The 27,975-nt window shown below is 48.2% G+C and overlaps 1 protein-coding gene across 2 annotated transcripts in view; it reads right to left on the bottom strand.

Annotated features, from left to right (window-relative positions):
- Positions 1 to 760: 760 nt before the first annotated feature.
- The window catches only part of stra6 (signaling receptor and transporter of retinol STRA6), a 50,542-nt gene continuing 23,327 nt past the window's right edge, over positions 761 to 27,975 (bottom strand). For both annotated transcript variants that reach the window (XM_078429941.1, XM_078429940.1), the window contains 12 exons: positions 25,904 to 26,029; positions 22,839 to 22,906; positions 22,637 to 22,713; positions 21,357 to 21,418; positions 18,740 to 18,902; positions 15,272 to 15,347; positions 13,620 to 13,753; positions 11,050 to 11,167; positions 7,959 to 8,060; positions 4,946 to 5,109; positions 3,185 to 3,322; positions 761 to 2,105 (listed from right to left, as the gene is read on the bottom strand). In XM_078429941.1, coding sequence (XP_078286067.1) covers positions 1,879 to 2,105; positions 3,185 to 3,322; positions 4,946 to 5,109; positions 7,959 to 8,060; positions 11,050 to 11,167; positions 13,620 to 13,753; positions 15,272 to 15,347; positions 18,740 to 18,902; positions 21,357 to 21,418; positions 22,637 to 22,713; positions 22,839 to 22,906; positions 25,904 to 26,029 — 1,455 coding nt within the window. In that variant the 3' untranslated portion in view covers positions 761 to 1,878. The remainder of the gene's footprint in view (positions 2,106 to 3,184; positions 3,323 to 4,945; positions 5,110 to 7,958; positions 8,061 to 11,049; positions 11,168 to 13,619; positions 13,754 to 15,271; positions 15,348 to 18,739; positions 18,903 to 21,356; positions 21,419 to 22,636; positions 22,714 to 22,838; positions 22,907 to 25,903; positions 26,030 to 27,975) is intronic.

The raw sequence follows: 27,975 nt of genomic DNA, 5'->3' as shown, positions 1-27,975 counted from the left end.
CACTTGGATCGTGCTGCAGACGGGCCTGTTGTTTCCACATTGATTTCTGAACTGAACACAAACTGCGGACAAGACAATAGACAACAGGTGCAGGAGGAGGCCATTTGGCCCTTCGAGCCAGCACCGCCATTCAATGTGATCATGGCTGATCATTCTCAATCAGTACCCCGTTCCTGCCTTCTCCCCATACCCCCTGACTCCGCTATCCTTAAGAGCTCTATCTAGCTCTCTCTTGAATGCATTCAGAGAATTGGCCTCCACTGCCTTCTGAGGCAGAGAATTCCACAGGAATTCCCTTTTGATTCCGATAAGTCTCTGACTGAAAAAGTCTCTGACTCTCTGACTGAAAAAGACAACTCTCTGACTGAAAAAGTTTTTCCTCATCTCTGTTCTAAATGGCCTACCCCTTATTCTTAAACTGTGGCCCCTGGTTCTGGACTCCCCCAGCATTGGGAACATGTTTCCTGCCTCCAACGTGTCCAACCCCTTAATAATCTTATACGTTTCGATAAGATCCCCTCTCATCCTTCTAAATTCCAGTGTATACAAGCCTAGTCGCTCCAGTCTTTCAACATACGACAGTCCTGCCATTCCGGGAATTAACCTAGTAAACCTACGCTGCACGCCCTCAATAGCAAGAAAGTCCTTCCTCAAGACCACAGGAAATAAGTGCAATGTTTTAACCCTTCCATATTTATTAATATCTAGATTATAATTGCAGCATCGGAGATTTAGCTAGGATCATTCCTACATTCTCACGATGATGGGTTCTATTGCCCATAGTGCAGTAGTAAGTATTTAAAACATAGAACTCCCACCAAAAAAAGAAAGAATACTTTCCAAATAATTAAAAGTCACCTTAGACAAGAAGCACATGTAGATAATTTGAGCACATCAGTTCCCATGAAAAAAATGCTGGAAGACTTCACGATTTTATTGGTCCAACCCTTGTGTAGATTAATAACATTTATTCTTTGAAATTACAGACTATGAACAGTGAGAAATTGGCACAACGTTTTCCATAATGATTGGTATTTTAAAAGTACAATTTTTGTGCATTATCAGATTCAAAGTATGTAGGCGTACCATATTTTTAAAATAACTATCTCCTTTATAATGGGTAACACTGGGACAATTTGCTGCGTTTCTTGGTAGTGGTTATCAAAATCTTGTTTAAGCATCTTCAAACTAGCCCACTGCAGTAATAGGTGGCACTTAACAGCAGCAGAAAACAACTCAATGAATCTGCAGTATAAGAAAATAACTGCAGATGCTGGTACAAATCGATTTATTCACAAAATGCTGGAGTAACTCAGCAGGTCAGGCAGCATCTCGGGAGAGAAGGAATGGGTGACGTTTCGGGTCGAGACCCTTCCCGACCCAAGACACTTCCCGACCCGAAACGTCACCCATTCCTTCTCTCCCGAGATGCTGCCTGACCTGCTGAGTTACTCCAGCATTTTGTGAATGAATCAATGTATCTGCAGATGTTGGAAGCTTATAGATGCTGGAATATTACCAACGCAGGTAGTGTTTCTTCTCACAGATGTGACCTGACCTGCTGAGTATTTCCAGCACTTTCTGATTTCAAGGTGGAAAGGCAGACTGGAAACATGCAACGACTAGCATATGTTGACGTTGGCTTGTTCAAGAAAATATCCTTCAACTAGTGAACTAGCAGGCAGATTTGAGAGTTCAAGAACTCAGCCCGCTGAGCTACCTAGTGGCCAGACCCTGCAACTGCAATCAACCATTGACAGGGGAAATGGGACCTGTGTACTTGTCCACAGGAAGGTAGTGGGCACAGGATTGTTACCATTGCTGTAGGTTTTTGACCAACTTATCGGAATCGAAAGGGAACCGAATCAACGTAGGGTCCTACGCCTTTTCGCAACGTTCAGATTTAGGGAGATGATCGTCGGGGTGTTGGGAGGAAGAGATCAATTCTCCGTTTGAGACGAGATCTGTGGGGGAGACGACTTCTGGCCTCCTGGAACCGACCAATATTGGGTTGCGCAGGAGGGTGAACGCCAAGTGCCACCTTGCCCGCACACGCTTGGACCTTGCTGTCTTGGCAGACGCCAGATTGGACATCAGCTGGATCCCTGCAAATAGCAGAATAAAAGCCATCACGTCACACTACAAAGAATCATAGAGAACAGGTGCAGGAGGCCATTCGGCCCTTCGAGCCAGCACCGCCATTCAATATGAGCATGGCTGATCATTCTCAATCAGTACCCCGTTCCTGCCTTCTCCCCATACCCCCTGACTCCGCTATCCTTAAGAGCTCTATCTAGCTCTCTCTTGAATGCATTCAGAGAATTGGCCTCCACTGCCTTCTGAGGCAGAGAATTCCACAGATTCACAACTCTCTGACTGAAAAAGTTTTTCCTCATCTCAGTTCTAAATGGCCTACCCCTTATTCTTAAACTGTGGCCCCTTGTTCTGGACTCCCCCAACATTGGGAACATGTTTCCTGCCTCTAACGTGTCCATCCCCTTAATAATCTTATACGTTTCGATAAGATCTCCTCTCATCCTTCTAAATTCCAAAATACATAGAATCATAGAGAATAAGTGCAGGAGGAGGCCATTTGGCCCTTCGAGCCAGCACCGCCATTCATTGTGATCATCCACAATCAGTAACCCGTGCCTGCCTTCTCCCCATATCCCTTGATTCCACTAGCCCCCAGAGCTCCATCTAACTCTCTTTTAAATTCATCCAGTGAATTGGCCTCCACTGCCCTCTGTGGCAGAGAATTCCACAAATTCACAAAGACGTACAGGTATGTAGGTTAATTGGCTGGGTAAATGTAAAAATTGTCCCTAGTGGGTGTAGGATAGTGTTAATGTACGGGGATCGCTGGGCGGCACGGACTTGGAGGGCCGAAAAGGCCTGTTTCTGGCTGTAAATATATATATATATGTGATAAGCAAGAATATCCTTCCTCAAGGTTTGAAGCTGGGTCTATCCCATCGTTTAAGAAACAGTTGGACAGGTACATGGATAGGACAGGTTTGGAGGGATATGGACCAAGCGCAGGCAAGTGGGACTAGGGTAGCTGGGACATTGTTGGCCGGTGTGGGCGAGTTGGGCCGAAGGGCCCGTTTCCACACTGTATCACTCTGTGACTCTCTAAGAGCCCGTTGCCTGGCTCCATGGACCTATGACTTTAGTAGCTCACCTTCTTCCTCATTCTTGCATCTGTCGCCTCCACTCAACCCCAAGTCCTGGGAGCGAAGGAGGAGGAAGCAGAAAGCTTTCATCACCGGGTGTGAATGGCTGACTTCCACCAGCAGGAAGCCAACATAACATCGATAAGCTGCCAGAGACACAACATAGTCAATAGACAATAGACAATAGGTGCAGGAGTAGGCCATTCAGCCCTTCGAGCCAGCACCGCCATTCAATGCGATCATGGCTGATCACTCTCAATCAGTACCCCGTTCCTGCCTTCTCCCCATACCCCCTCACTCCGCTATCCTTAAGAGCTCTATCCAGCTCTCTCTTGAAAGCATCCAACGAACTGGCCTCCACTGCCTTCTGAGGCAGAGAATTCCACACCTTCACCACTCTCTGACTGAAAAAGTTCTTCCTCATCTCCGTTCTAAATGGCCTACCCCTTATTCTTAAACTGTGGCCCCTTGTTCTGGACTCCCCCAACATTGGGAACATGTTTCCTGCCTCTAATGTGTCCAATCCCCTAATTATCTTATATGTTTCAATAAGATCCCCCCTCATCCTTCTAAATTCCAGTGTATACAAGCCCAATCGCTCCAGCCTTTCAACATACGACAGTCCCGCCATTCCGGGAATTAACCTAGTGAACCTACGCTGCATGCCCTCCATAGCAAGAATATCCTTCCTCAAATCCTTCCTCAAATTTGGAGACCAGTCAGTTTACAATGGCCAGTTAGTTGGCGGAACTATGCACAGGCACCGATACGAGGCACATCCCCCATCACAGAGGTGGAGGCAAGCAAGTGGCAGGGTCTGTATTCTCCACCTCCCTTCCCACCCCCCTGCTACTCATTGCAAGACTTTTCCTGCCATTGCCTCAGGAAATTTTGAGCAAAAAAAAAAAATTCTACGCAGAACAAACGCACAAGGAAAAATAGGAGCCAAAAATTCTCAGCAATTCAGGCAGTATCCATAAGACAGGAATCGAGATGAATGTTTCCACTTAAGTGACTATTTCCAGCACCTTTTTTGTCTCTTTGAGAATCCCAATTTGAGAACAATTTAGAGAAACAACATTATTACACACTGTCAGCAGGGTCTTGGCCCGAAACATCGCCTATTCCTTTTCTCCAGAGATGCTGCTTGACCCACTGAGTTACTCCGGCTTTTTGTGTCTATCCTAAATTTCCGGCTGCTCTGATCAGCTGATACATCGAGCCTGCATTTGGGTGTCGAATTGCGGGAAAAAAACGGTGTCGAATCAGAAGTCTAGCAAGAACATTTTGACCAAAAACTTGATTGTTGCAGATTTATATAAAATCAAAAATTCAGTGGAACTCAGTTGCATGCAAACACAAAAAGCTGGAGTAACTCAGCGGGTCAGGCAGCATCTCAGGAGAGAAGGAATGGGTGACATTTCGGGTCGAGACCCTCCTTCAGTTTGAAGAAGGGTCTCGACCCGAAACGTCACCCATTCCTTCTCTCCAGAGATGCTGCCTGACCCGTTGAGTTACTCCAGCTTTTTGTGAATCAGTCTGAAGAAGGGTCTCGGCCCGAAACGTCACCCATTCCTTCTCTCCAGAGATGCTGCCTGACCCGCTGAGTTACTCCAGCTTTTTTGCGTCTACCCTCGATTTTAACCAGCATCTGCAGTTTTTTTTCCTATGCATGCAAACACTGTCACTTGCCGTATGCTTACAGTTGCATGCAAGAGTTAAACTAAGAGACGCAATGGAACAAAAATTAACTAAGAAAAAAAGGTTACCCGGGTCAAAGCACTCCACTCCTCGGTTGAGAAGGCTCAGGTCCAATCTACAGAAGTGAATGATGTTGTAGATTGCTGTAAGGACTACCCGCCACACTCCAGCGATAGACCCGATCAAGACGTTGAACATAAAGAACAGGTACGTGACGATGTAGAGGCTTCGTCTGCAAAAGAATGACAATCACGTCTTATTTTATTTCGAAATGCACTTCCGTGGTCAATGTCATATGGCGGCACGGTGGCGCAGCGGTAGAGTTGCTGCTTTACAGCGAATGCAGCGCCGGAGACTCAGGTTCGATCCTGACTACGGGTGCTGCACTGTAAGGAGTTTGTACTTTCTCCCCGTGACCTGCGTGGGTTTTCTCCGAGATCTTCGGTTTCCTCCCACACTCCAAAGACGTACAGGTATGTAGGTTAATTGGCTGGGTAAATGTAAAAATTGTCCCTAGTGGGTGTAGGATAGTGTTAATGTACGGGGATCGCTGGGCGGCACGGACTTGGAGGGCCGAAAAGACCTGTTTCCGGCTGTATATATATGATATGATATGATAAACTTGATTGCTGACCGGGCCTCAATGAATATCCAAAATCCCAACCACACAGGGGTCATTTCTGTACACTGTGCTGAGTTTAGTGATACAGCACGGAAACAGGCCCTTCGGCCCGGCGAATCTGCGCCAACCAGCAGTCCGTGCTCATTACACTATCCTACGCACGAGGGACTATTTGCAGTTCTACCAAAGCCAATTAACCTACAACCCTGTACGTTTTCAGAGTGTGGGAGGAAACCGGAGCACCTGGAGGTGACCGGATGAACGTGCAAACTCCGTACAGACAGCACCAGTGGTCAGGTTTGAACCCGGGTCTCTGGCGCTGTAAGGCAGCAACTCTACCTCAGCACCACCGTGCCGCCCTGTGCTGACGAACTAAAGGGTCCTTGTGTAGTTGCTGGGGCAGTGGGCATCAGCTGGCCCTTGCTTTACGGAGGGAGAAATTGTGAGCCACAGCCACACATCATGAAACAGACCCTTCAGGCTAATGTCTACGCCGAACAAGACTTACAATCTAAGCTAGTTCCATTTCCCCACATTTGGTCCATGTCCTTCTAAACTTATAAATGTACCTGCCCCAGTGTCTCTGAAATATCCTTAGTGTACCTGCTTCAACCTCCTCCTCTGGCAGCCCAGACCCACTCACCTTAAACCTGTGTGATCTGCCAAAGACAAAATGCTGGAGTATCTCAGCAGGTCGGCCAGCATCCCTGGAGAACATCGATAGGTGACGTAGGTGATTGGCAGCATTCTTCAGACTGAACGGCCCCGACCCAAATTTTTAACCTATTCACATTCTCCAGGGATGATGCCTGACCCGCTGAGTTACTCCAGCATTTTGCGTCTTTCCTTGGTAAGACAGCATCTGCAGTTCCTTGCTTCTACACTATGCCCTCTGGTTCTTGATACCATACCATGGGGCTTTATTCATCCCCGGAGGGAAGTCGGTCTGCCAACAGTCACAACACACAAACGTGAAATTAAAATTAAATTAAAAGCGGGAAAAAAGAAAAAGACAAGCGACTTTTGGATAGCTGTCGTGTGCACAGCGCCTTCACTGGAACAAACGAACAAACAAACGAACGTTCGCCCCCAGGGCAGAGGATTCTAAAACTAGAGTGCCCCCCCCCCTCTGGTCCCCCTTTGTTCTCCCACTGTCCCCCTCCATTGTTCTTCATGGCGTTCCCCCATTGTCTCCCCCCCTCCCCTTACCGAACTCTGATCGCGGGGGTCGATCGCGAGACCCCACCGCCGCCGAATCTCCGGCTGCCACCAAGGCTCCACCACCGCAGAGGCCCCCGTTGCCGTCGCCAAGGCTCCCATCGCTCCTTCGGCCCACACAGGCCTTGTCGCCAGGCTTCTCCACCGTCCTCTGAGAGGCCCGAGGTGTGAGTCGGGGCCTACTGGGGCGCTCTCTGGTCGGCGGCACGGCTGTTCGGCGGGTGGATCGGGCCTGGGCGACTCACCTGCACACTCCCGCCACGCACGGACTATCTTTCTGTCCTGGGCCTGCTCCTCTGTCAGATTGAAAGTAGGCATGCAGGTGCAGCAGGCAGTGAAGAAAGCGAATGGTATGTTGGCATTCATAGCGAGGGGATTTGAGTATAGGAGCAGGAAGGTTCTGCTGCAGTTGTACAGGGCATTGGTGAGACCGCACCTGGAGTATTGCGTACAGTTTTGGTCTCCTAATCTGAGGAAAGACATTCTTGCCATAGAGGGAGTACAGAGAAGGTTCACCAGATTGATTCCTGGGATGGCAGGACTTTCATATGAAGAAAGACTGGATAGACTCGGCTTGTACTCGCTGGAATTTAGAAGACTGAGGGGGGATCTTATAGAAACTTACAAAATTCTTAAGGGGTTGGACAGGCTAGATGCAGGAAGATTGTTCCCGATGTTGGGGAAGTCCAGAACAAGGGGTCACAGTTTAAGGATAAGGGGGAAGTCTTTTAGGACCGAGATGAGAAAGTTTTTTTTCACACAGAGAGTGGTGAATCTGTGGAATTCTCTGCCACAGAAGGTAGTTGAGGCCAGTTCATTGGCTATATTTAAGAGGGAGTTAGATGTGGCCCTTGTGGCTAAAGGGATCAGGGGGTATGGAGAGAAGGCAGGTACGGGATACTGAGTTGGATGATCAGCCATGATCATATTGAATGGCGGTGCAGGCTCGAAGGGCCGAATGGCCTACTCCTGCACCTATTTTCTATGTTTCTATGTTTCTATGATCATCCCTTAGCCTCCTGAGCTATAAGGAATAAAGTTCCAGCATGGTGGAAGAGTCTCGGAAAGCCTCAGAATAAAAAGGGTGTTCTTTTAGGAAGGAGATGAGGAGGAATTTCTAGAGTCAGAGGGTGGTGAATCTGTTGAATTCATTGCCACAGAGGGCCGCGGTGGCCAAGTCAATGGATATGTTTTACTGGCACAGCAGCGATATAGTTAGCTTCAATCAGAACCTGCCGTACCGATTCGTAATACTCAGCGTTTTGCCATCCTTGTGCAGAAACAGAAACCGAGCCAGAACATGTTGAATCAACAGGACCATAATCAGCGCCAGCCAGAAGGGCCTTAAAGGAAAGAAATAAGCTAAGCATTAAAAACATCAGATGCACACCATCATCTTAATTAAATAGATAAACACCATTATTACAATCCAAGGAACCAGGCCCAGGACAAATGCATCGAGAGGATGTGACGTTTGATGAAAAGACAAATTTACTCTAGTAAAATGCAACTCCAAAACCCGACTCATGGTGTAATTTGGTCGGCGTGTTTGTGGGGCTAGAAATATACGGAATCTATATACTAAAACTCTCGTGTGTTATCTTGTTTGTGACGGAACTTCAGCCAAAACGGTACACGCTAGCGCGACAATTTTAGGCCCACCCTACTCACCTGCATTCAAGAGAGAGTGAGATAGAGCTCTGAAGGATAGTGGAGTCAGAGGGTACGGGGAGAAGGCAGGAACGGGGTACTGATTGAGAGTGATCAGCCATGATCACATTGAATGGCGGTGCTGGCTCGAAGGGCCGAATGGCCTCCTCCTGCACCTATTGTCTATTGTCACTTTAGTGGTAATGCAAGTATTTTTTATTAAAAACAGTGTTATATTTTTAAAGTTATTCACATTTTAAAGTTTAAAAGGAGGGAAGGGGGAGGGGAGGAGGGGGGGAGAAGGGGGGGGGGGGGGGGGTGAGGAGAGAGGGGACGGGGGACGGGACAGGGTGCTGCACCAATGCAGGAGAGGTTTGGGCCCAACAGGTCCACTTTGTCTAGTTCAGCTCTAAATTTTCCATTACTTTGCCGGACATCAGAAGGTCAGGATGAAAAGCAGAGGTGGCACACTTGAAGCAGAAAGTTGAGGAGTTCATCTCCTGGAAGGTCAACCCGGGAAGGGTTAATTGACAAGGACAGGTCATTCAGACAAGGCCGTGGTCCCCGAAGATAAGACACAAAATGCTTGAGTAACTCAGCGGGACAGGCAGCATCTCTGGAGAGGACCGAACAGGACAAAACACCAGAGGAATACCAGAAAATAGGTGCAGCAGGACGCCATTCGGCCCTTCGAGCCAGCACCGCCATTCATTGTGATCATGGCTGATCGTCCCCAATCAGTAACCCGTGCCTGCCTTCTCCCCATATCCCTTGATTCCACTAGCCCCTAGATCTCCATCTAACTCAATACAATTTTATTTCGGTGCATTACTTGCCAATGGTCATATTCGGGCGTAATAGTGTTTATAGGGGATAAGCTGGTCACAACATCACACATTCTGAAGAAGGGTCTCGACTCCAGAGATGCTGCCTGACCCGCTGAGTTACTCCAGCATTTTGTGTCTATCTTCAGTGTAAACCCGCATCTGCAATTCCTTCCTTGGATTAACACTGTTCAAGTGTAGGATCCAACACAATTTTATTTTGGTGCATTATGTGCCAATGGTCATATTCGAGTGTAATACCGATTATGGTCGATATGCTGGCCAGAACATCACACACTCTGAAGAAGGTTCTCGACCCGAAACTTCACCTACTCCTTTTCTCCAGAGATGCTGCCTGACCCGCTGAGTTACTCCAGCATTTTGTGTCTGTCTTCATTGTAAACCAGCATCTGCAGTTCCTTCCTACACAAGACTGTGGTCTCTCCGTTTGAGGGCGGGCAAAGAGATGATCTGATTAACGGTCGTTGCTATTACTAGTTGACAATTTCTTTGTCTGCTGCTGTATTTCCGCAGTAGCGGCAGGTACAAAATAGGGAGCAACCTTAAGAGGTACGTAACTTAGAGGCAGTACTTCAACCAATGAACTTTGCACCTGAGATCAGACAAGGGCTGACGTCAATAGAAAAATAGTTTAAAAGTGCTAACTTTGCCCATTACACAGGTCTACCAGGCAACAGAGGGTTTAGAATGCAAGTCAAATTCAACTGGGATAGGCTCAAGGGGCTTGTAACTCAGATAGCATCCCTGGAGAACATAGATAGGTAATGTTTTGGGTCAGACCCTTCCTCATACTTTGGTTTAGTTTAGAGATACAGCACGGAAACAGGCCCTTCGGCCCACCGAGTCCGCGCCGCCCAGCGATCCCCGCACATTAACACTATCCTACACACACTAGGGATAATTTTTACATTTACCAAACCAATTAACCTTCAAACCTGTACGTCTTTGGAGCGTGGGAGGAAACCGAAGGTCTCGGAGAAAACCCACGCAGGTCACGGGGAGAACGTACAAACAGACGGCGCCCGTAGTCGGGATTGAACCCAGGTCTCCGGCGCTGCATTCGCTGTAAGGCAGCAACTCTACCGCTGCGCCACCGTGACCGCCCGACACCTTTGTAAGGTGGGGCGGGCGGGGAGCAAGAAGAGAGCTGGAGGCGAGGAGGGGCAGGACAAAGCACGCCAGGTAATAGATGAACAGAAGCGAGGGGAGGGGGGGGGTTTGAAAGGCAGATGGTTAGACAGTAGCCAAAGATGAGGCAAAAGGATAGATGCGAATTGTGAAGCCAGAGGTAGGAATGGAGCTGGAAGGGGAGAAATAGATGAGAGTCTAAGTGGAACGGGGGAGGGATTGGAGAATTCAATGTTCATATCTTTGAGTTGTAAACTACCCAAACGTAATATGGTACTTGGCAGGGGAAATGGATAAACAAGGGGCAGCACGGTGGCGCAGCAGTAGAGTTGCAGCCTTACAGCGCCAGAGAACCAGGTTCGATCCTGACTACGGGTGCTGTCTGTACGGAGTTTGCACGGGTTTTCTCCGGGGGCTCCGGTTTACTCCCACACTCCAAAGACGTGCGGGTTAGTAGGCCAACGAGCTTGGTAAAATTATAAATTGTCCCTAGTTATGCAGACAGGACAGTGTTAGTGTGCGGGGATCGCTGGTCGACGTGGACTCGGTGGGCCAGAGGGCCTGTTTCCGCGCTGTATCTCCAAACTAAACTAATACAGGCCAATATATACAAAAGGTTTCCTTTCGCCAGAGCCAGCAATAAAATATTTTAAGTCATCATCCTTTTGAGAAGCAGGAAATTAAAAGGGCTCTGTGGAGTAAGACTCACCACATAGTTTCCAGTATCCTGAAGAGAAACAGGTTCTGCCCGTGGAGAATGGGAACGACAATGAGAAAGGCAAAGAGGAGAAAACACCAGAGGAATACCAGCAGCTGCATGGAGAGGCCTGCATGGGAGATTCATAAGAGGAGAGATTTGATTTAAATGGCACATGATTACAATAGTCAACACATCCTTAGGTGGGGGCCAGTGAGTCTGAAATGCCCAGTGTTGTACCGAACACTGGCATTCAATAATAGAGCCATGTTTCGCCACCACCCCAAACCATCTCCCTCTGCTCAGGGTTCAATTGATCAGGAATTCAACTGGAACAGAGGTACAGACACACACAGGCGCGCACACACACACAGGCGCACACACACACACAGGCGCGCGCGCACACACACAGGCGCGCACACAGACACACACAGGCGCGCGCACACACACACAGGCGCGCACACACACACACACAGGCGCGCACACACACACACACACACACAGGCGCGCACACACACACACACACACAGGCGCGCACACACACACACACACACACAGGCGCGCACACACACACACACACACACAGGCGCGCACACACACACACAGGCGCGCACACACACACACACACACAGGCGCGCACACACACACACACAGGCGCGCAGACACACACACACAGGCGCGCACACACGCACACAGGCGCACACACACACAGGCGCGCACACACACACACACACACACACAGGCGCACGCACACACACACAGGCGCACACACACACACACACAGGCGCGCACACACACACACACAGGCGCACACACACACACAGGCGCGCACACACGCACACACACACAGGCGCACACATACGCACACACAGGCGCGCACACACACACAGGCGCACACACACACGCACACACACAGGCGCACACACACACGCACACACACACAGGCGCACGCACACAGGCGCACACACGCTAAGCATTATGGAACATTGCAATTCTGCTTCCAAAGCTCCCACCAATGGGCGGCAGTTGTGCAGCTGGTCGAGCTGCTGCCTCACAGCGCCAGAGACCCAGTTTCGATCCTGACCTCGGGTGCTGTCTGTGTGGAGTTCGCACGTTCTTCATGTGACCACGTGGGTTTCGTCTTGGCGCTCTGGTTCCCCCCCAACAAGAATCAATGGATATGGGGAGAAGGCAGGAACGGGGTACTAATTCTGGATAATCAGCCATGATCATATTGAATGCCGGTGCTGGCTCGAAGGGCCGAATGGCCTACTCCCGTGCCTTTTTTTCTACGTTTTCATGTTTCTAACACACCCCAAAGCCCTGCAGGTTTGCAGGTTCAGTGCCCTCTGTAAATTGACGCTCGTGAGGTGGGGGCCACAATTCTACACACGCAGCTAACATCTGGGATGGAAGTTCATAGAAACATAGAAAACAGGTGCAGGAGGAGGCCATTTGGCCCTTTGAGCCAGCACCGCCATTCAATGTGATCATGGCTGATCATTCTCAGTCAGTACCCCGTTCCTGCCTTCTCCCCATACCCCCTGACTCCGCTATCCTTAAGAGCTCTATCTAGCTCTCTCTTGAATGCATTCAGAGAATTGGCCTCCACTGCCTTCTGAGGCAGAGAATTCCACAGATTCACAACTCTCTGACTGAAAAAGTTCTTCCTCATCTCAGTTCTAAGAAAAAGTTCTTCCTCATCTCAGTTCTAAGGGGATGTGGAGGGGAAGTTCATAGAAACATAGAAAACAGGTGCAGGAGGAGGGCATTCAGCCCTTCGAGCCAGCACCGCCATTCATTGTGATCATGGCTGATCATCCACAATCAGTAACCCATGCCTGCCTTCTCCCCATATCCCTTGATTCCACTAGTCCCCAGAGCTCTATCTAACTCTCGTTTAAATCCATCCAGTGAAATGGCCTCCACTGCCCTCTGTGGCAGAGAATTCCACAAATTCACAACTCTCTGGGTGAAAAAGTTTTTTTCTCATCTCAATTTTAAAAATGGCCTTCCCTTTATTCTTAGACTGTGTGGCCCCTGATTCTGGACTCCCCCAACATTGGGAACATTTTTCCTGCATCTAGCTTGTCCAGTCCTTTTATAATTTTATTCGTTTCTGTAAGTTTCTTTTTGTTTGGCGTTGGTTTATGATTGTGTGTGTTATTGCTTATTTTTATTGGTCTTATTGTTGGACTGTGGGTAATCTTTCATTTCACTGCGCATTTATGTGTATGTGACAAATAAATTGACTATTGACTAAGATCCTCTCTCATCCTTCTAAACTCCAGTGAATACAAGCCCAGTCTTCCCAAACTTTCCTCATACGACAGTCCCGCCATCCCGGGGATTAACCTGGTGAACCTACGCCGCACTGCCTCAATAGCAAGGACGTCCTTCCCCAAATTACGAAGGAACATATGGAATTTCCCAACTTACTCGACCTAGAGTTAGATGTCACTTACCGAGCGACATCTAACCTGGATTCACACTTGGATTTCTCCCAGATTAGTTTACCAACGGGAAAAAGCGATAATTGTACAACGATTGGTAAGCTTTTAAAACAACCCAACACTGGTTACCCAAACAGACGTGGGCAACTTGGTAGCCGGTGAAGCTCATCCAACCGACAATGGCAGACTGAGAGGGTCTGATACGCCTCTGGACGGTGAAGACTTTGCCCGTGTCTCCTCTGTAGAGGGCCAGGAGATTCTCTCTATTAACAGAGGAAGATAGTGATTAAACGTGAACACAAATACCACAATCGTACTCTATTAGCCAACATACGAAGAACTTCATTTGCCGCACAGTCATACCAATAAAAAGGCAACAGGACACACAGAATACATTTCAACATGACCATCCACCACAGTGACTCCTCCATGTTCCTCACTGTGATGGAAGGCGAAACAATGGTTAATCTCTCCCTTCTTTGTCCTCCAGCGGTCGGGGGCCTCTGACCATCCGTTGACGGGACGGTCTCGACTCCCGTAGCCGGCGGCGAGCCTTCCTCGCCAGTGGCGATCAAGCTCCTGCATCATGGGGGGGGGGGTTTGGGGGAATCTCAGCTCCCCCGCTGGGCGATCTACCCCCGGTCGGGGGTGGTCGGACCCCATGCAGCTTGGAGCTTCCCGACCTCGGTTCCAACCCGAGACTGCGGGCTCCTTGATGTTAAAGTTGGAGTGTCGATGCAGGCAAGGAATCGCACGCTCTGATATCGAGTGACATTCAGTGGAGCCTATAGATTAAGGTGGGGGGGGAGGGGGGGAATTTTGATCAATTTTTGGCACCATATCTGAGGAAGGACGTTCTGGCCATGGAGAGGATCCAAAGGAGGTTTACTAGAACGATCTCGGGAATGATTGGGGTTAACCTATGTTGAGTGTTTGACGGCACTGGGCTTTAGAAGAATGAGGGGGGACCTCATTGAAACGTACAGAATAGTGAAAGGCTTAGCCGCGGGACTTTTCATCGCTGGTGCGGCTCAGCCGCGGGACTTAACATCGCCCGGCACGGCTCGGCCACGGGACTTAGCTGCGCACGGCTCGGTCGCGGGGCCTTCCATCGCCCGGCTCGGCCGCGAGACGTTTCAGCACCCGGTGCGACTCGGCCGCGGGGACTTCCATCCCCTTGCGGGGACTGTGCGGGTCGGTCGGGGACGAGCTGTCTGTCCGTGGGCGTGGGGAAGAGAGTGGAAGTTTTGTTGCCTCCATCACAGTGAGGGGGTGTTTGGAGTCACTGTGATGGACGTTTGTGTTGGGGTCGTGTGTCTTGTGGTCTTTTTTTGTATGACTGCTATGTAGTTTTGTTCGGTACCTCGGTACCGAATGACAAATAAAGCTCTGTTATACTGTTATACTGTTATATAGAATGGATGTGGAGAGAATGTTTCCACTAGTGGCCGAATCTAGGACTGGAGGTCATAGGGTCAGAATGAAGGCTTTAGGAAGGAGATGAGAAGGAATTTCTTTCGTCAGAGGGCGGTGAATCTGTGGAATTCATTGCCACAGAAAGCTGTGGAGGCCAAGCCAATGGATAATTTTTCCCATTTAGTGAATTTAGGAATTAGTCCCAAGTGGTGGCAAAAATCCCTGTGTCACCACTAGCTAGTCACAGGAATACAAGGTTGTGAAAATTAGTATTTAGTAATTTTGTGGAATATATACTTAATGTTTATGATATTAAACAAACAATTCACTGTTCACTGGCTGCAAATATTTTTTTAAAAGGTTACCTGTGCAAAACCATTGACCTCATTAACATGGAGAGGGTGAAACAGCAGGAGGTGGTGATTGCTGAGATGTAACAGACTGTAGGAAGAAAAATGAACAGAGCGATCGTTCATCACTGATATTATGCTGAAAAAATCACAGAACCGGGGTGGCGCAACGGTAGAACTATCGTCTCACAGCGCCCGAGACCCGGCTTCGATCCCTGTCTGAACGGAGTTTGTACGTTCTCCCCGTGACCTGCTGCAGTTGTACAGGGCCTTGGTGAGACCGCACCTGGAGTATTGTGTGCAGTTTTGGTCTCCTAACCTGAGGAAAGACGTTCTTGCCTTAGAGGGAGTACAGAGAAGGTTCACCAGATTGATCCCTGGGATGGCGGGACTTACATATGAGGAAAGACTGGATAGACTGGGCTTGTACTCGCTGGAATTTAGAAGACTGAGGGGGGATCTTATAGAAACATATAAAATTCTTAAGGGATTGGAGAGGCTAGATGCAGGAAGATTGTTCCCGATGTTGGGGGAGTCCAGAACCAGGGGTCACAGCTTAAGGATAAGGGGGAAGTCTTTTAGGACCGAGATGAGAAAACATTTCTTCACACAGAGAGTGGTGAGTCTGTGGAATTCTCTGCCACAGAAGGTAGTTGAGGCCAGTTCATTGGCTATATTTAAGAGGGAGTTAGATGTGGCCCTTTTTGCTAAAGGGATCAGGGGGTATGGAGAGAAGGCAGGTACAGGTTACTGAGCTGGATGATGAGCCATGATCATATTGAATGGCGGTGCAGGCTCGAAGGGCCGAATGGCCTACTCCTGCACCTATTTTCTATGTTTCTATGTTTTCTCTGAGATCTTCGGTTTCCTCCCACACTCCAAAGACGTACAGGTTTGTAGGTTAATTGGATGGTATAATGTAAAATTGTCCCGAGAATGTGTAAGGTAATGTTAGTGTGCAGGGATTGCTTGGTCGGTGCGGATTTGGTCTCCACTGTATCTCCAATGTTTCTCCACTGTATCTCCAAACTAAACTAAACAGGACAGCCACAGAACAAGTCCTTCAACCCACAGTCTGTGCCACCCATGATGATAAAGTAAAACAATCTCATCTGCCTACACATGATATGTATCTCTGCATTCCCCATATGCTGATCCAAAAGCCTCTTAAACCACATTATTATATCTGCCTCCACCATTCTTGCTATTGAGGGAGTGCAGCGTAGGTTCACAAGGTTAATTCCCGGGATGGCGGGACTGATATATGAAGAAAGAATGGAGCGACTGGGCTTGTATTCACTGGAATTTACAAGGACGAGATGGGATCTTGTAGAAACACATAAAATTATTGAGGGTCTGAAGAAGGGTCTCGACCCGAAACGTCACCCATTCCTTCTCTCCCGAGATGCTGCCTGACCTGCTGAGTTACTCCAGCATTTTGTGAATAAATACCTTCAATTTGTACCAGCATCTGCAGTTATTTTCTTATACTAAATTATTAAGGGATTGGACATGTTAGAGGCAGGAAACATGTTCCCGATGTTGGGGGAAGTCCAGAACCGGGGGGCCACAGTCTAAGAATAAGGGGAGGCCATTTGGAACTGAGAGGAGGAAAACCTTTTTCACACAGAGAGTTGTGAATTTGTGGAATTCTCTGCCTCAGAAGGCAGTGAAGGCCAATTCACTGGATGCTTTCAAAATGCAGTTGGATAGAGCTCTTAGGGCTAGCGGAATCTAGGGGTATGGAGAGAAGGCAGGAACGGGGTACTGATTGTGGATGATCAGATTGAATGGTGGTGCTGGCTTGAAGGGCCGGTTGGCCTACTCCTGCACCTATTGTCTACGTATGTACCACTAACCCTGGCACCTACCACCCTCTCAAAAGCTTACCCCACAAATCTCCATTAAAATGTGCCCTTCTCACCTTAAGCTATGTCCTGCAGTCATTATCATTTCCACCCTGGGGAGAAAGGTTTGGACTGTCTACCCTATCTATGTCTCTCATCGTTTTATATACCTACCCAGGTCTCCCCTCCACCATTGGTATTCCAGGGAAAACGATCACAGTTTTCCCAACCTCCCATTATAACCGAAACCCCTTCATCGGCTTGTACTCGCTGGAATTTAGAAGATTGAGGGGGGATCTTATAGAAACTTACAAAATTCTTAAGGGGTTGGAGAGGCTAGATGCAGAAAGATTGTTCCCGATGTTGGGGAAGTCCAGAACAAGGGGTCACAGTTTAAGGATAAGGGGGAAGTCTTTAAGGACCGAGATGATAAAGGTTTTTTTCACACAGAGAGTGGTGAATCTGCGGAATTCTCTGCCACAGAAGGGAGTTGAGGCCAGTTCATTGGCTGTATTTAAGAGGGAGTTAGATGTGGCCCTTGTGGCTAAAGGGATCAGGGGGTATGGAGAGAAGGCAGGTACAGGATACTGAGTTGGATGATCAGCCATGATCATATAGAATGGCGGTGCGTACAGGCTCGAAGGGCCGAATGGCCTACTCCTGCACCTATTTTCTATGTTTCTATGTTTCATCCAGACAACAAGAGATCAAAAATGTATTTTGTACGAGTCAGTTAACACAGACACAAAATGCTGGAGTAACTCAGCGGGTCAGGCAGCATCTCTGGAGAGAAGGAATGGGTGACGTTTCGGGTCGAGACCCTTCTTCAGACTGAGAGTCAGGAGAGAGGGAGACACAAGATATGGAAGGGCAAGGTGTGACAGCAAGACGTCAAAGGGGACGTAGATCACGGAAAATGTAGAATCGATCATTGTTAGCTAGGGGAAGGTGGCAAAACTTAAAGATAACATTTAGTCAGGATTAAAATTAAAATATAACCTCATCTACTGTATCAGGTGTGGACTCCGGTATATCGGCGAGATGAAACGCAAGCTCGGGTGATCGTTTCGCTGAACACCTCCGCTCAGTCCACCTAAACCTACCCGATCTCCCGGTTGCCAAACATTTTAACTCCCCCTCCCACTCCCGCACTGACCTTTCAGTCCTGGGCCTCCTCCATTGTCAGAGTGAGGCCCAGCGCAAATTGGAGGAACAGCACCTCATATTCCGCTTGGGCAGCTTACAGCCCAGCGGTATGAACATTGACTTCTCCAACCTTCAAGTGACCCTTGCTTTCCTCCCCCCCTCTCCCCAACTCCTCCCCCATCCTAGTTCTCTGACCAGTCCGACTGTCCACCTGATTAAACGCTAAGGGGTATAAGACAATAACTGCAGATGCTGGTGCAAATCAAAGGTATTTATTCACAAAATGCTGGAGTAACTCAGCAGGTCAGGCAGCATCTCAGGAGAGAAGGAATGGGTGACGTTTTGGGTCAACCCGAAACGTCACCCATTCCTTCTCTCCTGAGATGCTGCCTGACCTGCTGAGTTACGCCAGTTGTGAATAAAAACGCTAAGGGGTGATAGTCTCCCCATTTCAAAACCGTACAAAACAAAGTAGTTGTCCAGCTGCTACCTTCCACGATCCAGAAGTAATATTTGACAATTTGGATCACTTCAGCCCTCTTATCCGACAGGACGATCCCAAAGCCCTCCAGTACGTAGGAGAACTCTTCGCGTACCCCAGCGCGCATCTTCTGTAGGGTCGGGACCACGTCAACTATGAGCACAAGGGCAACCTGCCGGAGGGGAAAGAGAGCAAGAGCTACTGTGAAAAGGCGAACAGGCGGCACGGTAGCGCAGCGGTAGAGTTGCTGCTTTACAGCGAATGCAGCGCCGGAGACACAGGTTCGATCCTGACTACGGGTGCTGCACTGTAAGGAGTTTGTACGTTCTCCCCGTGACCTGCGTGGGTTTTCTCCGAGATCTTCGGTTTCCTCCCACACTCCAAAGACGTACAGGTATGTAGGTTAATTGGCTGGGTAAATGTAAAAATTGTCCCTAGTGGGTGTAGGATAGTGTTAATGTACGGGGATCACTGGGCGGCACGGACTTGGAGGGCCGAAAAGGCCTGTTTCCGGCTGTAGATATATGATATGATATGATATGAATAATACACCATTGTCGACATCAAGTTTGTCGAAGAATAGATCGGGTAGATGCACAGAGTCTTTTACCCTGAGGAGGGGAATCGAGGACCAGAGGACATAAGTTCAAAGTGAAGGGGAAAAGATTTAATAGGAATCCGAGGGGTAACATTTTCCACACAGAGAGTGGCGGGTGTATGGAACGAGCTGCCAGAGGAGGTAGTTGAGGCTGGGACTATCCCATCGTTGAAGAAACAGTTGGACAGGTACCTGGATAGTATAAGAAGATAACTGCAGATGCTTGGTACAAAGCGAAGGTATTTATTCACAAAATGCTGGAGTAACTCAGCAGGTCAGGCAGCATCTCGGGAGAGAAGGAATGGGTGACGTTTCGGGTCGAGACCCTTCTTCAGTCTGAAGGGTCTCGACCCGAAACGTCACCCATTCCTTCTCTCCCGAGATGCTGCCTGACCTGCTGAGTTACTCCAGCATTTTGTGAATAGGTACATGGATAGGACAGGTTTGGAGGGTTATGGACCAAGCTTAGGCAAGTGGGACTAGGGTAGCTGGGACATTGTTGGCCGGTGTGGGCGAATCGGGCCGAAGGGCTTGTTTCCACGCTGTATCAATCTTTGGCTCTATCTAAGTTTGTTAATTGTTGATGCCAAAAACTCCCAAGTCTGTTGATAGTTGCTAATGCAAGCATTAGAACCATCTCTACCTTAGTCTTTCACCTTAAAACCATATACCCACCACCCTCTGAGTGAAAAAAGGTTGCTTCTTTTAAATCTTGCCCCTCTCACCTCAAGCCTATGTCTTCTGGTTTTTGATTCCCCTACTCTGGGTAAAAGACTGTGCATTTATCCCATCCATTCCCCACGTGGTTTTATACATCTCTGCAAGATTCCCCCAGCGTCCCAGGGGATAAAGTCCTGGCCTGGCCAACCTCTCCCTGAAGCTCAGACCCTCAAGTCCTGGCAACATCCTTGCATATCTTCTTGACACTCGTCCCAGCTGAATGGATTCCAATCAAAGGAGGATGACCAAAACTGAATGCAGTGGCCCCACTAACGTCTTGATTATTGCAGCGATGTTGGAAACAAAGAAAAATGTCAACTGGCGAGAACGAAAGGAACGATAAATCAGATAATTAGATTGCCAATGTTAACTGAAAGGCATGTACTAACCCACACCTGAGGTCTTGACGTATCATCTCATTTGACAAGGCACATGTGCGTGCACATAGACTGCTAATTTAGAAGGATGAGAGGGGATCTTATCGAAACGCAATAAGATTATTAAAGGGGTTGGACGCGTTAGAGACAGGAAACATGTTCCCAATGTTGGGGGAGTCCAGAACCAGGGGTCACAGTTTAAGAATAAGGGGTAGGCCATTTAGAACTGAGATGAGGAAAAACTTTTTCAGTCAGAGAGTTGTGAATCTGTGGAATTCTCTGCCTCAGAAAGGCAGTGGAGGCCAATTCTCTGAATGCATTCAAGAGAGAGCTAGATAGAGCTCTTAAGGATAGCAGAGTCAGGGGGTATGGGGAGAAGGCAGGAACGGGGTACTGATTGAGAAATGATCAGCCATGATCACATTGAATGGTGGTGCTGGCTCCAAGGGCCGAATGGCCTCCTCCTGCACCTATTGTCTATTGTCTAATACAAACAATTCAAGTTAATGGGACTGGCTCTATTGCTGTAACATGGAACAGTGCAGGGATAGGCCCTTTGGCCCACAATGTCTGTACCAAACATGATGCCAAGACCAACTCTTGCACTTAATCCCCATCCCTCTATTCCATGCACATCCAAGTGCCCATCCAAAAGCCTCCTAAATGCCATACCCCAGGCAGTGTTCCAGGCACCCACCACCCTCTGTGTATAAAGACTTGCTTCCCACGTCTCCGTTAAACTTTGCCCCACTAAGCTTAACGCCGTGCCTTCCAGCGTTTGACATTTCCAACCCGGGATAAAGCCTCTGACTGTCTACCCTGTCCGTGCCTCTGCTTGCAACAAAGACACTGTGGCCAAACTGGTGTACTAACGTGTGGAAGATTCAGGTGATGCAGAGTCTAGACCTAGGCTTGAGTGACTATAACTTACCTGGTAGATGGCAACCAGAGCCACTGTCAGAGACACGGTTAATTTTGGTGGAATTCTGAAACCTGCATTAAAAAGAAAAAGAAGAAATTGATTAAAGAAAAATGGTACCTTTTCCAGAAGAAATATTCAACCTTCTTCACCAAAGGAACTCCCAGCTCTCGATAATAATGAAGCATTTATACTATGGACCCTGCAGCTATTCTTTGCAATGCAAGCAATTCCATATTTCAACATTTTCTATGTTATAGACAATAGACAATAGGTGCAGGAGGAGGCCATTCGGCCCTTCAAGCCAGCACCGCCATTCAATGTGATCATGGCTGATCATTCTCAATCAGTACCCCGTTCCCGCCTTCTCCCCATACCCCCTGACTCCGCTATCCTTAAGAGCTCTATCTAGCTCTCTCTTGAATGCATTCAGAGAATTGGCCTCCACTGCCTTCTGAAGCAGAGAATTCCACAGATTCACAACTCTCTGACTGAAAAAGCTTTTTCTCATCTCAGTTCTAAATGGCCTACCCCTTATTCTTAAACTGTGGCCCCTTGAGAATAAGGGGTAGGCCATTTAGAACTGAGATGAGGAAAAACTTTTTCAGTCAGTGAGTTGTGAATCTGTGGAATTCTCTGCCTCAGAAGGCAGTGGAGGCCAATTCTCTGAATGCATTCAAGAGAGAGCTAGATAGAGCTCTTAAGGATAGTGGAGTCAGGGGGTATGGGGAGAAGGCAGGAACGGGGTACTGATTGAGAATGATCAGCCATGATCACATTGAATGGTGGTGCTGGCTCAAAGGGCCGAATGGCCTACTCCTGCACCTATTGTCTATAACATAGAAAAGGCAACAGGCAGTAACTTTGAACTAGAAGATATCACAGCTTCAGAAAATTGTTTTGCTGTTATCCAGACAGGGAACTGCAACTCAAAATGGGGGGGGGAGAGGGTGGAAAGAGCTCAGACGCAAGATTTCAGCCAAGACATTTCTTTAAAAAGTCAGAACTTCCAAATGGTCAAGGAATAGGGTGGCACAGTGTTAGTAGAGCTGCTGCCTCACAGGGCCAGAGACCTGGGTCCGATCCTGACTACGGGTGCTGTCTGTATGGGGAGTTTGTACGTTCTCCCCGTGACCCGCGTGGGTTTTCTCTGGATTCCTCCCACACCCCAAAGACGCACGAGTTTGTAGGTTAATCGGCCTGGTAAAAATTATGCTCAAGATCCCAGCATCTGCAGTTTCTTGCCCCACCGTCGAGTTGGAAAGAGACCAGTTTGAGTTCCAGGCTTTTACCTTTCATCGGTACGTAGATGTAGGATCTCAATAAAGTCCTAACTTTGGACGAGATGCACGACCGGTCAGTGCAGGCACTGTAGAGGAAGATCAGAAGGAAAAACAGTGCAGTGAGCTCTTGGAATGAGTTACATCAACTCTGAAGAATGATTAAACTCTGTTTCCATGATGGTGCAGATAACTTGAAAGGTTGTTCCCAAACCTGTTCTTGGATGGCCTTTTCTTCAACAAGACTCTCAAGTAGTCCATGTAGTATTCGTCGGCTTGACACTGAAGGTGGGGTAGGAAGGAAGGAAGGAAGAAGTGGGATAAAGGGATAAAGGCTACAACTGCTGTCTGATGAAACGTGAAACACAAAGATACTGCTGACCACATTGCACTTTATCCGTGAGGCTTGGGCAGAGAAGAAAACCATTCTCTACTCAAAGCCATGAAGGACGACCCAAACATAGAAAACTGTTGCAAGAGTAGGCCATTCGGCCCATCGAACCATTCAATAGCATCATGGCTGAAAATCAGTACACCGTTCCTGGTTTCTCCCCATATCCCTTGATTCCGTTAGCCCTAAGAGCTACATCTAACTATCTATACATCTATAAAGATCTATCAAAGCATGACTTGCAGCCAAACATCCTGTTTGCTCAAGATGGAGTTGTAATAAGGGGAGCAGCGGTAGAGTTGGCGAACAGTGAATGCAGCGCCGGAGACCCGGGTTCGATCCCGACTACGGGCGCCGTCTGTACGGAGTTTGTACGTTCTCCCCGTGACCTGCGTGGGTTTTCTCCGAGATCTTCGGTTTCCTTCCACACTCCAAAGACGTACAGGTTTGTAGGTTAATTAGCTCGGTAAATGTAAAAATTGTCCCCTGTGTGTGTAGGATAGTGTTAATATGCGGGGAACTCTGGTCGGCACGGACCCGGTGGGCCGAAGGGCCTGTTTCTGCGCTGTATCTCTAAACTGTGCCAGTCTGGCAGTTTCCTGACGAAATCAGAGAATTTACGAGTCAAAAGGGTATTCAGGCCAATGTGCCCATCTGGTCAACCATGACCAAGGAATTCATCTCACCTGTCACCACCAGTCCTTGAGAGGACTGGACAAGCTACATGCAGGAAAAATGTTCCCAATGTTGGGGGAGTCCAGAAACAGGGGCCACACAGTCTAAGAATAAAGGGGAAGTCATTTAAAACTGAGGTGAGAAAAAAAACCAAAAAACTTTTTCACCCAGAGAGTTGTGAAGTTGTGGAATTCTCTGCCACAGAGGGCAGTGGAGGCCAATTCACTGGATGAATTTAAAAGAGAGTTAGATAGAGTTCTAGGGGCTAACGGAATCAAGGGATATGGGGAGAAGGCAGGCACGGGTTACTGATTGTGGATCAGCCAAGATCACAATGAATTGCGGTACTGGCTCGAAGGGCCAAATGGCCTCCTCCTGCACCTATTTTCTACGTTTCTATTCCTTCCTCTGACTTCACAATTCGCACCTCTTCTCTCCTGAACTCGACACCTTTCATCTCAGGCCTTTGTTCCATCTTCTATCAATCAGCCCCACCCCTTCACCCGTATCCACCTATCACTCGCCAGGCTTTGTCCTGCCCCCACCTCTCCTCCAGCTTTCTCCTCCCCCCCCCCACCACCACCCTCTTCCCCATCACAAAACACTGAAGAAGAGTCTCGGACCCAAAACGTCACCTATTCAATGCTTTCCGGAGATGCTGCCTGACCCGTTGAGTTACGCCAGCAGATTGTAAAACCAGGATCTGCAGTTCCTTGGGTCTACACCTGGAGGCAGCGCGTTCCAGATTCCCACCGCAATTTGCACGAAAGGTGGGTGAAGAAGTCCCCAAACATGGTCGCACCCCGGAGGCTAGTTATTTTGTTTAAATTAATCACATTTCTGGGTTGGCCCCATCAGATCACCCTTTGAAGTTAGACACAAAAGGCTGGAGTAACTCAGCGGGTCAGACAGCATCTCTGGAGATAAGGAATAGGTGACGTTTTGCATTGTTGGTTTGCCTGCGCCCTTTGTGTGGTGACTATTTGCATACCTTGGGAATGCAAATAAAGAATTTCACTATGACTTCTCACATGGGACAATAAAGTATTCATTCATTCATAGTCTTGTTGAGAGTGTCATTGAAGTCATAATCTTGTTTCCCCCGACTCCTTCCCATTCCAACACAGACCTTCCTGTCCTGGGTCTCCTCCATTGTCAGAGTGAGGATAAAGGCAAATTGGAGGAACAGCATCTCATATTTCACTTGGGCAGCTTACAGCTCAAGCGGCATTCCCTCTCTCTCTCTATCCCTCCCCCACCCAAGTCGCACCAGCTTCTCGTTGTCACCCTGCAAACAGCTAACAATGGCCTATTTCCTTTATCATTGTTATTTTTTTGCTTATCTTTTATTCATTGTTCTTTATCTCTCGACATCATCTATATCTCTTGTTTGCCTTATCCCTAACCATTCTGAAGAACCTCCCCCCTCAACTCCATGCAAGGACCCAAACAGTCTTTCCAGGTGAGACAAAGGTTCACCTGCACCTCCTCCAACCTCATCTATTGCATCCGCTGCTCTAGATGTCAACTTATTTACATCGGCGAAACCAAGCGCAGGCTCGGCGATCGCTTCGCTCAACACCTGCGCTCGGTCCGCATTGACCAAACTGATCTCCCGGTGGCCGAGCACTTCAACTCCCCCTCCCACTCCCAGTCTGACCTTTCTGTCATGGGCCTCCTCCAGTGCCATAGTGAGGCCCACCGGAAATTGGAGGAACAGCACCTCATATTTCGCCTGGGCAGCTTGCAGCCCAGTGGTATGAACATCGACTTCTCCAACTTTAGATAGTTCCTCTGTCCCTCTCTTCCCCTCCTCCTTCCCAGATCTCCCTCTATCTTCCTGTCTCCACCTATGTCCTTCCTTTGTCCCGCCCCCCTGACATCAGTCTGAAGAAGGGTCTCGACCCGAAATGTCACCCATTCCTTCTCTCCTGAGATGCTGCCTGACCCGCTGAGCTACTCCAGCATTTTGTGAATAAATACCTTCGATTTGTACCAGCATCTGCAGTTATTTTCTTATATTTTGAAGAAGGGTCTCGACTCGAAACATCACCTATTCCTTTTCTCCAGATATGCCGTCTGACCCGCTGAGTTACTCCAGCTTTTTGTGTCTATCTGCAGTTTAAACCAGCACCTGCAGTTCCTTCCTACACCCTTAGACGTCAAGTCTCCAACCAATCTCACATGACCCTCAATGAATTGCTGTCACTTACCCAATGCAAAGTCGAATTCCCCGACGTCTCACCGTTCCTCAGTAACAAAACAGGGTAAACGACACTTAGAAACGCCAGACAGAGGAGCTGTGGGAGGCTTCTCAGCAGGGTATAGTACTTGTATCGCTGGATTGCAAAACAAGGCAAGAGTTTAAATATTTTAATTCGTTTTAACATTCAACAAACAACTGGATCCTGCCATTTTCCTCGCTACTTTTTAAAGTCATAAGTGATAGGAGCAGAATTAGGCCATTCTGCCCCATCGTCTACCCCGCCATTCAATCATGGCTGATCTATCTCTCCCTCCTAACCCCATTCTCCTGCCTTCTCCCCATAGCCACGGACACACCACACTAATCAAGAATCTATCCATCTCTGCCTTAAATATATCCACTGACTTGGCCTCCACAGCCTTCTGTGGCAAAGAATTCCACAGGTTCACCACCCTCTGACTAAAGAAATTCCTCCTAATCTCCTTCCTAAAGGAACGTCCTTTAATTCTGAGGCTATGACCTCTGGTCCTAGACTCTCCCACTAGTGGAAACATCTTCTCCACATCCACTCTATCTGTGCCTTTCACTATTCTGTAAGTTTCAATGAGGTCCCCCCTCATTCTTCTAAACTCCAGCGAGTATTGCCCATTAGCAAATTTGCAGATGATACTAAGCTGGGGGGTAGTGTGAATTGTGAGGAAGATACAATAAGGCTGCAGGGTGACTTGGACAGGTTGTGTGAGTGGGCGGATACATGGCATATGCAGTTTAATGTAGATAAGTGTGAGGTTATTCACTTTGGAAGTAAGAATAGAAAGGCAGATTATTATCTGAATGGTGTCAAGTTAGGAAGAGGGGATGTTCAACGAGATCTGGGTGTCCTAGTGCATCAGTCACTGAAAGGAAGCATGCAGGTACAGCAGGCAGTGAAGAAAGCCAATGGAATGTTGGCCTTCGTAACAAGAGGAGTTGAGTATAGGAGCAAAGAGGTCCTTCTGCAGTTGTACCGGGCCCTGGTGAGACCGCACCTGGAGTACTGTGTGCAGTTTTGGTCTCCAAATTTGAGGAAGGATATTCTTGCTATTGAGGGCGTGCAGCGTAGGTTCACTAGGTTAATTCCCGGAATGGCGGGACTGCCGTATGTTGAAAGGCTGGAGCAATTAGGCTTGTATACACTGGAATTTAGAAGGATGAGGGGGGATCATATTGAAACATATAAGATAATTAGGGGATTGGACACATTAGAGGCAGGAAACATGTTCCCAATGTTGGGGGAGTCCAGAACAAGGGGCCACAGTTTAAGAATAAGGGGTAGGCCATTTAGAACGGAGATGAGGAAGAACGTTTTCAGTCAGAGAGTGGTGAAGGTGTGGAATTCTCTGCCTCAGAAGGCAGTGGAGGCCAGTTCGTTGGAGGCTTTCAAGAGAGAGCTGGATAGAGCTCTTAAGGATAGCGGAGTGAGGGGGTATGGGGAGAAGGCAGGAACGGGGTACTGATTAAGAGTGATCAGCCATGATCGCATTGAATGGCGGTGCAGGCTCGAAGGGCTGAATGGCCTACTCCTGCACCTATTGTCTATTGTGTATTGAGTACAGGCCCAGTGCCTATACTCAAACGCTCATCATGTTAACCTACTCACTCCTCGGATCATTCTTGTAAAAGGCTCTGAAGAAGGTTGTTGACTTGAAACGTCACCCGTTCCTTCTCTTCAGAGATGCTGCCTGTCCCGCTGAGTTACTCCAGCTTTTTTGTGCCCGCCTTTGGTTTAAACCAGCACCTGCAGTTCCTTCCTACATCATTCTTGTGAAACCTCCTCTGGACCCTGCAGAGCCAGCAACATCCTGCCTCAGATACGGTGCCCAAAATTGCTCACAATTTGTGCTTTGTGGAAACCAAGTCAAAGCAGGAGAATGGAGAGATCTCGGAATGGTTCTCAGCACCGAAGCCAAACAAGCTAGCTCTTCAGATAACAAGGCAAAAAAAAGGACCATTGTCCCGGTTTTAATACAAATCACTTCAAGCTGCCACAATAGTGATACTGTTTACACGGTTCTCAAGGACAGAATGTAATCTCAGATT

The sequence above is a fragment of the Rhinoraja longicauda genome, chromosome 38, assembly GCF_053455715.1.
Source record: "Rhinoraja longicauda isolate Sanriku21f chromosome 38, sRhiLon1.1, whole genome shotgun sequence".
In the NCBI taxonomy this organism is placed as follows: Eukaryota; Metazoa; Chordata; class Chondrichthyes; order Rajiformes; family Arhynchobatidae; genus Rhinoraja; species Rhinoraja longicauda.
Note: the sequence above shows the minus strand (reverse complement) of the source record. Positions and strands in the feature narration are given on the sequence as shown.